This window comes from Trichechus manatus, unplaced genomic scaffold, assembly GCF_000243295.1.
Source record: "Trichechus manatus latirostris isolate Lorelei unplaced genomic scaffold, TriManLat1.0 scaffold00115, whole genome shotgun sequence".
Lineage (NCBI taxonomy): Eukaryota > Metazoa > Chordata > Mammalia > Sirenia > Trichechidae > Trichechus > Trichechus manatus.
Window position 1 is genome coordinate 2,042,424 of NW_004444051.1, and position 15,532 is coordinate 2,057,955.

At 40.0% G+C, this 15,532-nt stretch overlaps 1 protein-coding gene across 1 annotated transcript in view; it reads left to right on the forward strand.

The window, feature by feature from the left end:
* The window catches only part of GPLD1 (glycosylphosphatidylinositol specific phospholipase D1), a 63,602-nt gene extending 48,268 nt beyond the window's left edge, over positions 1-15,334 (forward strand). Inside the window, exons 21-25 of the mRNA XM_004383989.2 lie at positions 5,477-5,653; positions 6,634-6,794; positions 8,333-8,359; positions 8,517-8,567; positions 12,811-15,334. Coding sequence (XP_004384046.1) covers positions 5,477-5,653; positions 6,634-6,794; positions 8,333-8,359; positions 8,517-8,567; positions 12,811-12,897 — 503 coding nt within the window. The 3' untranslated portion in view covers positions 12,898-15,334. The remainder of the gene's footprint in view (positions 1-5,476; positions 5,654-6,633; positions 6,795-8,332; positions 8,360-8,516; positions 8,568-12,810) is intronic.
* Positions 15,335-15,532: the final 198 nt, after the last annotated feature.

Consider the following 15,532-nt stretch of genomic DNA (forward strand, 5'->3'; position numbering starts at 1 on the left):
CCAATACACATTCCTGATAAAAACTCTCAATAAAATAGGTATAGAAGGGAAATTTCTCAACATAATAAAGGGCATCTATGCAAAACCAACGGCCAGCATCCAGATTGGTAATGGAGTTAAACTGACCCTGTTTGCAGATGATATGATACTATACATAGAAAACCCTGAAGACTTCATGAGAAAACTACTGGAACTAATAGAAACATTCAGCAGAGTAGCAAGATACAAGATAAACATACAAAAATCAGTTGGATTCCTATACACCAATAAGGAGAGCAATGAAATAGAAATCAGGAAAACAATACCATTTATAATAGCCCCTAAAAAAATAAAATACTTAGGAATAAATCTAACGTAAAAGACCTATACAAAGAAAACTACAAAACACTACTGTAAGAAACCCAATGAGATCTACATAAATGGAAGAACATATCATGCTCATGGATAGGTGGACTCAACATTGGGAAAATGACAATGGTACTGAAAGCAATTTACAAATACAATGTAATCCCGATCCAAATACCAACAACATTCTTCAAAGAAATGGAAAAACTAATCATTAACTTTATATGGAAAGGGAAGAAGCCCCAGATAAGTAAAGCACTATTGAAGAAGAAGAAAAAAGTAGGAGGACTCGCACTACCTGACCTCAGAACTACTATACAGCTATGGTAGTCAAAACAGCCTGGTGCTGGTACAACGACAGATATACTGACCCAATGGAACAGAATTGAGAACCCAGATGTAAATCCATCCACCTAAAGTCACCTGATCTTTGACAAGGGCCCAAAGTCCATCAAATGGGGAAAAGACAGTCTTTTTAACAAACAGTGCTGGCAAAACTGGATGTCCATCTGCAAAAAGATAAAATAGGACCCATACATCACACCATATACAAAGACTAGTTCAAAATGGATCAAAGACCTAAATATAATGCCAAAATCTAAAAAGTTCATAGAAGAAAAAATAGGATCAATGCTAGAGACCCGAATACATGGCATTAACAGCATACAAACTATAACCAGCAACACACAACTCCAGAAGAGAAGCTAGATAACTGAGATCTTCTAAAAATTAAACACTTACTCTCATCAAAAGACTTCACCAAAAGAGTAAAAAGAGAACCTACAGACTGGGAATAAATTTTTGGATATTACAAGTCAGACAGAAGGCTAATCTCTGAAAGTCTACCAGAAAATCCAACACCTCTACAACAAAAAGACAAATAATCCAATTAAAAAATAGTCAAAGGAAATAAACAGACACTTCACCAAAGACATTCAAGTGGCCAATAGACACATGAGGAAATGCTCGCGATCACTAGCCATTAGAGAAATGCAAATTAAAACTACAATGAGATATTGTCTCACCCCAGCATTACAGGCACGAATCAAAAAAACTGGAAATAACAAATGCTGGAGAGGCTGTGGGGAGATCTGAACTCTTATGCACTGCTGGTGGGAATTCAAAGTGATACAACCATTTTGGAAAATGATATGGCCCTTCCTTAGAAAGCTAGAAATAGAAATACCATACGACCCAGCAATCCCATTCCTAGGAATATATCCTAGAGAAATAAGGCCATCACACCAATAGACATATGCACACCCATGTTCATCGCAGCATTGTTCACAAAAGCTAAAAGATGGAAACAACCTCCATGCCCATCAACAGATGAATGGATAAACAAACTATACATACACTGTGGTACATAAACACAGTGGAGTATTATGCAACGATAAAGAACAATGATGAATCTGTGAAGCATCTCATAACATTGATGAAACTGGAGGACATTATGCTGAGTGAAATAAGTCAATTGCAAAAGGACAAACATTATATGAGACCTCTACTGTAAAACTCATGAAAAAGTTTACAAACAAAAAGAAACAATCTTTGTTGGTTATGAGGGATAGGAGCAGTGGGGGGGAATACTAACTAGACAATAGATAAGTGGTAACTTTGGTGAAGGGTAAGACAGTACACGATATTGGGGAAGCCAGCACAACTTGTACAAGGAAAGGTCATGGAAGCTCCATAGACACATCCAAACTTCCTGAGGGACCGAACTGCTGGGCGGAAGGCTGTGGAGACCATGGTCTCAGGGAACATCTATCTCAACTGGCATAACACAGTTTATAAAGAAAATGTTCTACATTCTACCTTGGTGAGATAGTGTCTGGGGTCTTAAAAGCGTGTGAGCAGCCATTTAAGATACTCCACTGGTGTCACCCCTTCAGGAGAAAGGGAGAATGAAGAAAACAAGATACAAGGGAAAGACTAGTCCAAAAGACTAATGGACCACAACTACCACGGCCTCTACCAGACTGAGTCCAGTACAATTAGATGGTGCCTGGCTACCACCACTGACTGCTCTCACTAGGATCACAACAGTGGGTCCAGATAGAGCTGGAAAAAATGTAAAAAAAAATTCTAACTCACAAAAAAAGACCAGACTTACTGGCCTGACAGACTGGAGAAACCCTGAGAGTATGGCCCATGGACACTCTTTAGCTTAGTAATGAAGTCACTCCTGAGGTTCACCGTTCAGCCAAAGATTAGACAGCCCCATAAACAAAATGAGACTAATGGGGCACAACAGTCCAGGGACAAGGACTAGAAGGCAGGAGGGGACAGGAAAACTGGTAATAGGGAACCCAAAGTTGAGAAGGGACGGTGTTGACATGTCATGGGGTTGTTAACCATTGTCATAAAACAATATATGTACTATCTGTTTAATGAGAAACTATCTGTTCTGTAAACCTTCATCTAAAGTACAATAAAGAAATCATTTTAAAAAATAAAATAAAATAAAAATAATAAAACAAAAAGTTGGAAGTTCGTGTCCACCCAGAGGTACCTCAGAAGAAAGGTCTGGTGATCTATTTCTGAAAAATAAGCCATGAAAACCTTATGGAGCCTCAGGCTGGATGAACTCCTAAAACCACTGCCCTGAGATAATCTTTAAACCCCAAATTTTAAACCAAAACTATCCCTTGAAATCTTCATTAAGCCAAACAACAGTCTAGTAGGAAAAGAATTTCTGCCTTGAGCATTGTACTCTTTTTAAGAATTATCTAGATGGGATCAAACTGACAACAGAAACTCGAAAGGTTAGATGAAAAGTTAGGGGGCAGTGAGTTTATATTAACGGTAGTGGAATAATCTGGATGGTTGTACAACTTGAAGAATGTAATCAATGTCCCTAAATTGTACATGTAGAAATTGTTACATTGGTGTGTGTTTTGCTGTGTGTATTTTTACCAAAAAAATTAAATTAGAAAACAAACACACAACCTTGTGGAGCACAGTTCTACTGTAATACACATGAAGTCACCATGAGTGGGAACTGACTCCATGAAAACTTGTTACTGGTGTGCTGAACTAAACTAGGTACAGTGAGTAAAAGGACTACGATAAGGTCCCGTTGCTTATGAAACTGACAGCCTGATGCAAGAGACACATAAGCGAACAGAAAATCATTCTACCCTGTGATCAGTACTAGGCTGGCACTAGGTATAGTGTGTTATAGGAACATGTAGGAAGGTCAGTGCCTTAAGTATCTAGTGCTGCTATAACAGAATAACAAAAGTGGGTGGGTTTAACAGAAATTTATTTCCTCACAATTTAGGAGACTACAAGTCTGAATTCAGGGCAGAGGCTCTAGGAAAGGCTTCTCTCTCTGTTGGCTCTGGGGAAGGTCCTGATTCATTGGCTTCTTGGTGATCTTCATGTAGCATGGCATCTATCTGCTCCCATCTCTGCTTGCTCCTCTGTCATAATCTGCTCTTTTTATATTTCAAATGTGATTGACTTAAAACATGCCCTAAACTGATATGGCCTCTTTAAAAACCAATAAAACCCATTCCCAAATGAGATTATAACCTCAGGTATAGGGATTAGGATTCACAACACATATTTTTGAGGGACACAGTTCAGTCTGTAACAGACACCTACTCTAGACCAGGGAGATTAGGAAAGGCTGCATAGAGAAGGTGACCCCTGAGCCAAATTCTCAAGGATGAGCAGGAGTGGGAGCCCTGGTGGCGCAGTGGTTAAGAGCTTGGCTGCTAGCGAAAAGTTTAGCAGTTTGAATCCACCAGCCACTCCTTGGAAACCCTACGCGGCAGTTCTACTCTGTTCTATAGGGTCACTATGAGTCGAAATCAACTCTATGGCAATGATTTTTTTTTTTTTTTTTTTTTAAACGGGAGCAGGAGTGAGCTGGCAGAGAGCTGGGCACGGGAGAGCAAGAGGTGTGGGGGAAGGGCTGTCTATTGCAGGCAGAGAGGACATCATGTTCAAAGGCCTAGATTTAAGAAACAGAGTGGCCTGTGGTTTAAATTCATTATGGGTAAAGTGTCAAAGAAAAGGGGGAAGTGGCCCGGAAGAATGCTACAGTCATACATAGGGCCTTGTCAGGAATTTGGACTTCACCCAAAGGGTTGTAAGCCACGACAGAAGCATAGTAGATTTATGATGTAAAAGAAAAAAAAAAAAAGATGATTGTATGGAAAATGTATCAGAGGGTATGTCATGGATTGAATTGTGTCCCCCCAAAATACCTGTCAACTTGGCTAGGTCATAATTCCCAGTATTGTATGATTGTCTACATTTTGTCATCTGATGTGATATCCCTATGTGTTGTATATTCTATCACTATGATGTAGTAAAACGGATTAGCGGCAGTTACATCGATGAGGTCTATAAGATTAGATAGTATCTTAAGCCAATCTCTCCTGAGATATAAAAGAGAGAAGCAAGCAGAGAGACATGGGGACCTCATACCACCAGGAAAGCAGTGCCGGGAGCAAAGCGTGTCCTTTGGACCTAGTTACTGCAGTGATATGCTCCCAGACCAGGGGAAGACTGATCACAAGGACTTCCTCCGGAGCTGACGGAGAAAGCTTTGCCCTGGAGCCGGTGCCCTGAATTGAGACTTCTAGCCTACTGGACTGAGAATAAACTTCTCTTTGTTGAGGCCATCCACTTGTGGTATTTCTGTTATAGCAGCACTAGATGACTAAGACAGGGTATAAGACTGGAAGAAGGACTACCGGTTTGATGGGATATTGCTGAGTTTATCCAATGTTTGAGCCTCGGTATACATGCTAGATGTGCCTTCCTAACAATAGAGATGACCAGCACTAAACCTGGCTGTCCTGTATGATTCTGTGTGCTCTGCATCCTTTGTGGAGCCCTGGTGGTGGAGTGGTTAAGAGTTCGGCTACTAACCAAAAGGCTGGCAGTTTAAATCCACCACCTGCTCCTTGGAAACTCTACTGGGCAGTTCTACTCTGTCCTATAGGGTCGCTATGAGTCGGAATCGACTCGATGGCAATCAGTTTTCTGGGGGGCATCACTGGTGGTACACAAGCACAAGGCAAGAATACATCTACTCAGTGCTTTACCTCTTTTATCTTTTATTCTTGTGATGCCAACAGGTATTTCTGATTATCACTCTGGTTCCTTTCAGATGATACGTCTAAAATGGTGTTCCTGACCATGACCTTGCACCAAGGTGGAAACACTCGGATGTATGAAATAACAGGTGATGCAAAGCCTGCTCTGCTCAGCACCTTCAGTGGGGACCGCCGCTTCTCTCGATTTGGTGGAGTTCTACACCTGAACGATCTGGATAATGACGGCTTAGGTAGGAAAGCAACAGTGCTTTTAGCCAAGTAGAGTTCCTTTACCCAATGGACCAGTCCCTTAATTAGATCATCTAGGCTCTGCCCTCATAATTGATGGCCCAGTGGCCCAAGGGCCTTTAAGCAGATTTTGAATCTGATAAGACCAGAACTGGATGTACAACAAGAGTGAACATTTGAAGGTGGTAACATTTATTCCCTGTACCTCTATGCCCACCCATCTGTCAGTCTGTCGTACTGTGGTGCCTTGTGTGTTGCTATGATGTTGGAAGTTATGCTACTGGTACTTCAAGTTCTGTGGTGGCCAGGCTTCAGCAGAGCTTCCAGACTAAGACTAGGAAGAAAGGCCTGGTGATATACTTCCAGAAATCAGCCAGTGAAAACCCTGCTCACAACAGAATATTGTCTGATATAGTTGGAAGGTACTTAAAATACACAGTGGCCACAACAATGGAATCAAACATACCAACAATTGTGAAGATGGTGTAGGACCAGGCAACATTTCATTCTGCTACAGTACATGGGGGTCACCATGAGTTGGAGCTGACCTGACAGCAACTAACAATCACAACAGCCTCTATACTCATGGAAACTTTGAGTTGCCCATGTCAGTTGTTATTGATGAATGATGAAATAGTAAACAGAAGTTTTTGACTCTATCAGGGTGAAATCAGTGTAGACTTTTTAAAGAACATGCTGATATTATTTGTGGGAGGTTGGGTTAGAGTCTAGTAGTGGAACAATGGAAAAGATGACCAAAAAAATAATATTAATAACCCATTGTTGTCGAGTTGATTCCAACCCATAGTGACTCTACAGGACAGAGTAGAACTGCCCCACAGGGCTTCCAAGGAGCGGCTGGTGGATTCGAACTGCTGACCTTTTGGTTAGCAGCCAAACTCTTAACTGCTGTGCCACCAGGGCTCCAAAAATGCCAGGGAGGGGTTATTATATGCTTCTTTCTGTTTCTTACTGTTTACAGATGAAATCATCATGGCAGCCCCACTGAGGATAGCAGATGTAACCTCTGGACTGATTGGGGGGGAAGACGGCCGCGTTTATGTATATAATGGCAAACACATCACCCTTGGTGACATGACAGGCAAATGCAAATCATGGATCGCTCCATGTCCAGAGGAAAAGGTAAAGTGTTTTTCTACAAAATTCTGTACCAGATAGGAAAGGACCACTACTCTTTCTGATTCCTTTTTAAATCATGTCCACTGTAAACCTCTTGCACATTTTACCTGAACTCGGGGTCCCTGGGTCGGGACACAATCACTTGCCCTTGTTTTGTAGGCCTGAGCCACCTGTGTTCTTGCAGTTCTGTAGCGTTTGCCCCCACAACTAAAGTACAGTTGGACTTGGCATCATTTGGGTCCCTGGGCGCAGCCTGCCACTGCTTGGTTAGGAGCCTACAGTAGAAGAAAGGAAACAGGCCACAACCATTGGAGTTTCATTAAAACATCTGCTCTTTGTTTCCTGTTTCATGATTTACTTCACTCCTTCTCTCAGGTGGACTCCCTTAAATTTCCTAGACCTACAACACTTAGCCATTATTATTTGGGGGTGGGGTGGGGTGGGGGTGGGCATTACTGTTTCTTAAACTTAAAAATGATTATTTTTTAAATTGCAAAATTAAAGTTTATTGTGAAAATTTTAGAAAATGCATCAAAGTACAAAGAAGAAAATTAAAAATCACCTATCTAGAATCCTCTATGCAGTGATAATGCCTGTTAACATCTTGAAACGTATACTTCTAGCATTTTTTTCTATGAATTTAATTGCTACCATTTATTGTGCATTTGAGGGGCCCTGGTAGCACAGTGGTTAAGCACTTGGCTGCTAACCAAATAGTCAGCTGCTTGAACCCACCAGCCACTCCACAGGAGAAAAGACCTGATAATCTGCTCCTGTAAAGATTACAGCCTAGGAAACCCTTTAGGGTACTTTTACTCTGTCGTATAGGGTCGCTACAAGTCGTAATCAACTCGACAGCACACAACAACATTGTGCTTTACAGTGTGTCTGGCACTCCACCAACCACCTTATATATGTTTAATCTACACATCAAAGCTAATAAATTGGTATTATGCCCATTTACAGCTAGAGATAGAAGATCAGAGAGGTAATTTGTTCAAGGGTACACTGGTCAGAAATGGCAGAACGAGGATTTTAACCACTACACTGTGTGTATGTAGTGTGTATGTATTTTTATTAGCAATTGTGATGATATTTGCATGATTTTGTTCACAACTTTATAACCTGATTTTTTGTTTAACCTAATAACGTATGAAGAACGTTTTTCGAGGTCATCCTAAATTCTTATGCAATACGATATTTACTGCCGACCAAGTATTTTGCCTAGAGATAAACCATGGTTTAACCATTGTTTAAGTGACTGTCATTAGGCCACCTTCCATTTTCACTATTCTAAATAATTACATGGTGAATATTTACATATAAACATTTTAATAAACATCTGATTTCTTTTTTTTCTGAGCTAAATTCCTATAAGTGGCATTTCTGGAGTCAAAGGGCATGCATTTTTTAAGGTTACTTGGGAAGTGCGGAAAAATATACACACTCACTAGTGTAAAGGTGTAATTAAAATTGATTAAAAAAAATAAGAACACTAATAACCTTAATAGTCTCCCTTTCCCCGCCTTTTTTTCTTTCAGGCCCAATATGTATTAACTTCACCTGAAGTAAGTACCTCCTAAAGGATTCAAGAATGAGGAATTATAAAACATGCCTTTTCTCCTTGAGGAATTATAAAACATGCCTTTTCCCCTTGTCATTTGAAACTGATAAACTATTATGGTAAGTTCTCAAAAGACCATTAACAGACAATATGTTTTACAGGCAAGCTCAAGGTTTGGGAGCTCTATGATCACTGTGAGGTCAAAGGAAAAGGTGAGTACAAGCACTGTGTTTCTTTGATATTTATATACGTTCTGAGGCTGGGATATGGTGAAAATCTTACTTTATCTGCTTATATATTAGATATTGTTTTTACCTGGAAAATAGAAACACATACTCATTAGGGATTGACACAATCCCATCTTTTTTTTTTTTGGTGAAAAATTCCCCTCTCTACCCTTCCAATTTCATCCTCTATATGACCACTATGAGTCTGAATTGACTCGATGGCAACAGGTTTGGTTTTTTTTTTGGTTTTATGGCAGGGGTCGGCAAACTACGGCCCGGAGGCCAAACCCAGCTCACTGCCTGTTTTTATTATTGCATTTTTAAATGGTTGAAAAAAACAAGACTATTTCATGACATGTGAAATTTATATGTAGTTCACATGTCAGTGTCCATAAATAAAGTTTTACTGGAACATAGCCATTGCTTATTCATTCATGTACTGTCTATGGCTGCCATCATGGTATAATGGCAGAGTTGATTAGTTGCGTCAGAAACTGTATGTCACACAAAGCCTAAAATATTTATTATTTGACCCTTCACAGAAAAAGTTTGCCAACCCTTGCCCTACAGAATAACTATTGCTAATATTTTGGTGCGTTTTATTCCAGACTTTTCTTTCAGAGTTTTTGTATGGCTATAGATACACACACGTAATTTATTTCTACTTGTCAGTGTTTCATTATAGTCAACTATATTATGCCTCTTTCTAGACAAAGTACGTATAAAGCTACCTGATTCTTTTTAATGGCTGCATAGTATTTTATTTTCTGGATGTACTGTATTTTATTTCATTTATATTCATTCATAGTCTTATAGACATTTAGGGTATTTCCAGGTTTTTTTTTTTTTTTTTACTATTACAGACAATGCTATAGTGAAAGTTCTTGCATTTATATCTTTATATATTTGTGCAAATATCCCTGTAGGTGATATTTCTAGAAGTAGGATTGCTAGATCAAGGATGTGCATATTCTAAATTTTAATAGGTACAGCAGATTAAAGAGTTTTATCTTAAAATATACCTGTAAACCACTAATTCCATTATAAAGTAAATCACAAACCATTCATTTAATAATATTGTATACAGCTGTGCTAGTCTATGAGAGATTTAAAGAAACAGAATATAAAGACCCTGCTCTTGAGGGAAACTAAGATGTATACACAAGGGAAATTCAATAAAATGCAAATCAGTATAGGATTAAATGCTGAAGAGTAGTGTGAAAAGTCTTAACTGTGGTATAAAGGACTGGGGAAGCCTTCATACATTTAGAATATGGTAACCAGGTCTATAGAGGGTCACTGAAAAAGAGAAAGACCCTTAACAAGATGGACTGACACAGTGGCTGCAGCAACAGGCTTAAGCACAGCAAGCATCATGAGGATGGCTCAGGACCGGGCAGTGTTTTGTTCTGTTGTACACAGGGTTGCTATGAGTCAGAACCAACTCCATGTCACCTAACAACAACCAGGTCTATAGGAGTGCAGTGGTGGTTCAGTGGTAAAATTCTTGCCTTCCATGTGGGAGACCTAGGTTTGACTCCCAGCCAATGCACCTCAAGCACATCTACCACCTGTATGTCAGTGGAGGCTTGCGTGTTGCCATGACAGGCTTCAGCAGAGCTTCCAGACTAAGACAGACTAGGAAGAAAGCCCTGGCGATCTACTTCTGAAAACCTTATGGATCAAAGGTCCGATCTCATCGTGCACAGGGTTGCCATGAGTTGGGGGTAGACTTGATGACCGCTAACAACTACCAGGTCTATAAGACTTGTTAAGTGCTATGGGGGGAGCCCTGGTGGAGCGGTGGTTAAGTGCTCGGCTGCTAACTGAAAGGTCAGTGGTTTGAACCCACTAGCTGCACCGTGGGAGAAAGATGTGGCAGTCTGCTTCTGTAAAGATTACAGCATCAACCTGACAGCAATGGGTTTGGTTTTGGTTTTGTAAGCTTCTGTGAATTGTGAAATTGCTCTAGTGGCCAATACTTCAAGTGACTTTTGCTAACCCATTTTACTTACCTGATAGCAAAAAAAATCTATAAGGTCGCTATGAGTCGGAATCAGCTCAGCAGGACACAGCGAGGGTTAATCACCCATAAAAACCCATTGCTTTGGAGTCGATTCCAACTCATAGCGACACTACAGGATAAAGCAGAATGGCTCCATAGGGTTTCTAAGTCTGTAAATCTTTATAGAAGCAGACTGTCACATCTTTATCCTGTGGAGCAGCTGGTGGGTTCCAACTGCTGACCTCTCGGTTAGCAGCTGAGCACTTAAATCACCATACCACCAGGGCTCCCAACAACAAAAAAATGATTATTGTATACACTGTTTTATGCAAATAAGTTTGCGAGCCTTCTAAGTTTGTTTGCCAGCAGAGCCCTCCCCTCCAGGTATTTTCATAAGCATGCTATGCTAATTTTTTTTACAGCAACACGTAAATACCTTGAGGGGAGAGGGCATGGTTGGCAAACAAACTCTTAGAAGGCTGACGTTATTTGAGTAAAAATTCTATAGGCAGATTCTCAAAAGGTATGGCCACAGGAATACTTTATATCATAAGCTTAGCTTGTATTAAAAATTTTGTTCATTTTCCAAAAATTAGACATTATCAAGAATCTATGTATTGTATAAAAAATTACACATATATCAACTATTATCAATGCTAATTGAGAAGAGTAGCAGTATATAACATCTAAACTTTATATGATTTGATTCCCTTCTGTACAACTCTGCAAATGCACCTTCCTAATTATTCACTTGGGCCTGTGTTAAAATTACTTCACTTTCCCCACACGTACCTGAGACTAAGGTACTGCAGCACTAAGTGCAAAGATAAACCAGACTTTAAAAAATGGACAGGGACAGCCTGTGCATAATCAGGGATGGCCTTTTACTGAAACTTGAGTAAATGTTTTCAAAGATTCCTTTTCCTTTCTAGGACATACGAGCATAAAGTAATGAAATTGTTATTAGTGATTCAACTAGATTAGGACTTGGCACTTACTTAAGTGGTGCTGCTCTCTCTCCTGGGGCCGCTTAGAGCCAGCTGTGACCGTGCCAGAGCAGTATCTAGTGAGCGTATGTTATACTGGGCATCAGAGGAGTAGAAACCTGAGATGTGATTCCTGCCCCAGGGGCTTAGAGTCTGTAACTCATGCCCATAGTCAGTATATGATGACCAAGAGCCAAAGAAGACCCGAAGCAACCGCTGTGGAAGTCTATGCTGGTGGTCAGGGAAGGCCTGGGGAGCCCATGGGGGCTTGGGCTGAATCTGGACAGATGAATAGACTGTCGAGGCAGGGAGAGGGCAAGAAGGGAGGATTTGATTTTAGGAATGACTATGGTTTGACCAGGGAATGGAGGAGAGACTAGCTCATGGCCAAACTCCAAGCAGATTTAGTAAATGAATAATTCTGTAAATAAGAGAAGAAATAACTATTTGGCTCATTATATTAAAAAAAATCAAGTTTAGATTTCCTGTGCATTAAAAGAGATGATATAAGCAAAGGGCTATACATAGTGTCTGACACATGGTAAAGGCTCAATAAATGTTAGCCAATATTATTATTTCTCGAGTCCACTGATTCAGAATTAAATCAGTGAGAAACTATTTCCTCAGACGGTTAGTTGCTTCATGGTCATATCCTGCTTCTGACCAAAACACTATCAGCCAGTTTGATTACCCACATTTCATTTGCCAGCTTTGGCTCAGAATAACTTTTGGCAGTTTTCAAAAATCATATCGAACCTCCAGGTCTGAAGATTTGCCATCACTGAAATGTTTAAAACTTGTAGCAGGTTTTGAAGGCAATTCTGAAAGACAGTTCCTAAAATCTTTCAAGTAGCAGGGGCAGAAGGAGGTGGTGTTAAGCACCCTTGAGAAAATCAGCCCCTTGTGGAAGTCCTTATTATTCCAGATATGCTGCCCACGTTGCACCACAACCAGAATACTGGAGTAAGCATATAATGATGTACATTTCCTTTATTGCTTATGTGTCAGAGAAGAGATTAGGGTGAAATTCCTCAGCTGTAGTTTTCTGATCCTACGGATCTGAGAAAGTGGTATTTCAACAAAGGGAAAGAGGCGTTTAAGTTCAAGCCATGGGGTCTATTCAATGTTTTATTCATCTTGTATCTCCAGTGTGTATCATGATGGCTAGACCATAGTAGGAACTTACCAGATGTTACAAATGAATAATGAATTTTGTCTGTATTGTGTTCCCCGACAGAACCAAGTTGTCATTGCAGCTGGAAGAAGTTCGTTGGGAGCCCGACTCTCTGGGGCACTTCACATCTATAACCTTGGCTTACATTAAAGATTTTGCTCTGTTTTCCTAATCTGCCCCTCCCTCTCTGTGCTGAGTCCTTTCCAGGGTAAAAGTTCTGGTGGACAAAGTGCAACACCCAGTAGAGTGATGGTGGATCCAAGTAGAGGTGGGGCTCCTGGGAACAGAGACACAACACTACAGCCAGGTGATCTGGAAATCTGATAAATTATATGGCGACACCAAGAGTATGTGAAAACAGGAGACACTCTGGTGATTCACGTCCCCTTCCAAAACTTGCTACCTTTGCATCTAAACCTTTCTGCTTTCCTCCCCAACTAGCTTGTCTGTGCTCAGACCTGCTGTACAGCCTATTTCTTCTTCCACACAAATACCTGTCCTGTCCTGTCCTTTCAATGCCTGAAAAGGCCTCTCTGGTGATCTCTTAGGAAAGTCTCTGTACACAATTCCTTCTAGAAATGTCCTTCTTTTATTGGTGACCCATCCCAAAGTGTAACAGAAAGCATAATATACAGAAATAACACTAGAGAAGGAGGAGAAACAGTACAGGGAGGAGAATGTACAGATGATAATCTTACAGCTCCAAAATTACTTGTGGATGACTCGTTCTTAAAGAGGGCTATCACATTTTCAAGGTTTTATATAGTGAAGGATAAATACTAAAACTTTATCACGTTTCTCTGCTTTTGCAGAGATGGCTGTTCTAATAGGACATCAACCTAGAATATGGTGGCTTTCCACTAGACTTTCCATACGAACAAGGGCCTCTGTTGTATTAGGCTGCCACAAATTATGCCAGCAGGGGAACTGGAGAAAGGAGAGTGATCTGGTCTGAGCTGAAGGCTACTGACTGGGTAAGGGACCCAGAGGAGCGAAGCAGGCCTTGGCCTACTTGTTCCTGGGCTGCTTTAGTAAGGGGCTCTGATTTGCGAGTCCTGCAGTGTGGCATGTATTTAAGGCAAAGGAATGTTTCAAGTTCACTAATACTTTATCTGTAAACATAGAAAAAGTCTGCATTAATATCTACAGATATTGGGAACAATGAAATGGAAAAATACAGTAACTAGTTGATTTTGTATCTATCAGGGAAGTATTTCTTTCTTCTGACACTCCTGACATGACACTAAAAGCAGGAGAAAATAATAAATGACAAGAGTCCTCCTCTCAGCTTCTCTAGAGGCAGAGGAGGGACTGGTGGAAGGGGACAGGAAGAAGACTCTAGCTGCAGTGCAGAAGTTAAATGAGAGATCAAGGAAAAGCTACTGGGGTTAAAATTCTGAGCATAAAGTGGTTACACAAAGGAAAACAACCTAAATAGGCACACAGCTAGAGAGCACCTCTGGGTCTCTCATGGGACTATCTCATTTTTCTTAAAAGGAGGGTGCATTATGGCACAGCAAAAAGGATACAAAAACACCATTTGGTTTTGTTTGTGTAGCAATTACTGGCAGCTCAACCTATTTGAAGAATTATTTTTAATTAAAAGGAAGTTTATTTCTAGGGGACCAGAAATTACTTAACTGTATTCACTTAAGAGTCGAGATGTGTGAGTGTCAAACAAACTAATGACATTGACATTGCATTTTAATAAAGGTGTTTCTCTCAGATACTAGATCTTTCCATTAGAAGGATGCATACTTTCGTATTGCGTATTTGTTATTATAATTCACCAAGTGACAGGGCCTATGTTTAAACATGATAATTATTTACCTGAGGATTTATGTTTCTCAATGCCTACACATAACAGATAGTAAGTACCAGGTGGAGAAGGTTAAAACCTATACAGCTGAAAGAAAATTTTCAAGTTTATAGGATATTTAACCATAGCAACCCCAGTCAAAAGTGATATAAAACTGTACTACTACTGAAGGTCAACTATATGGCAAATATGTAAAAATGTAGAGAAAAAATTAGTATGTGAAAGTCTAGTGTATTATCCCAATATAGGTGGATTACATTTTCACTCCACTAAGTGTTAACCATAGTTCTAATCATTGATTCCAAAAAGCTTAACAATAATTAAAATGGACTGCCCTTTAGGGTTAGGATTTCTCATTAACACAAAATTGAACTATACCATAGTTCGACTCAAAATTATCTTTATTTCAAGATATCAGAAGACATTTACACATTTGCACTTTTTATCTTTCTACTGTCTGTATAGAGTAGATCAGAATTGTTTTATGCCATTTGTATCAAAGCCCTAAGAGACTAAATGTGATCCAAAGTGAGCTTGGGAACAGAATTCAGGTATCTGGATTCCCTACTCAATGCACCATCCATTAGATGCCCTCTGTAGGTACTACTAAAACAACGAAAATAAACCCTAAGTTCAATATTTTGAATTACTAATCGTAATTCCAGAAAATGAAAACCCAAAACCAAAACTAAACCCATTGCCATCAAGACGATACCGACTCATAGCGACCATATAGGAGAGAGCAGAACTGCCCCATAGGGTTTCCAAGGCCATAATCTTTATGGAAGCAGACTGACACATCTTTCTCCCATGGTGCCGCTGGTGGGTTCAAACAGTCAACCCTTTGGTTAGCAGCTGAGTTCTTAACCACTGCGCCACCAAGGCTCCTTTCAGAAAATGAAACTGCACAATTTTTGGACTAATTCACCAAAAGAAATAGCTTTTTAATATGAAGTTGTTTCGTGG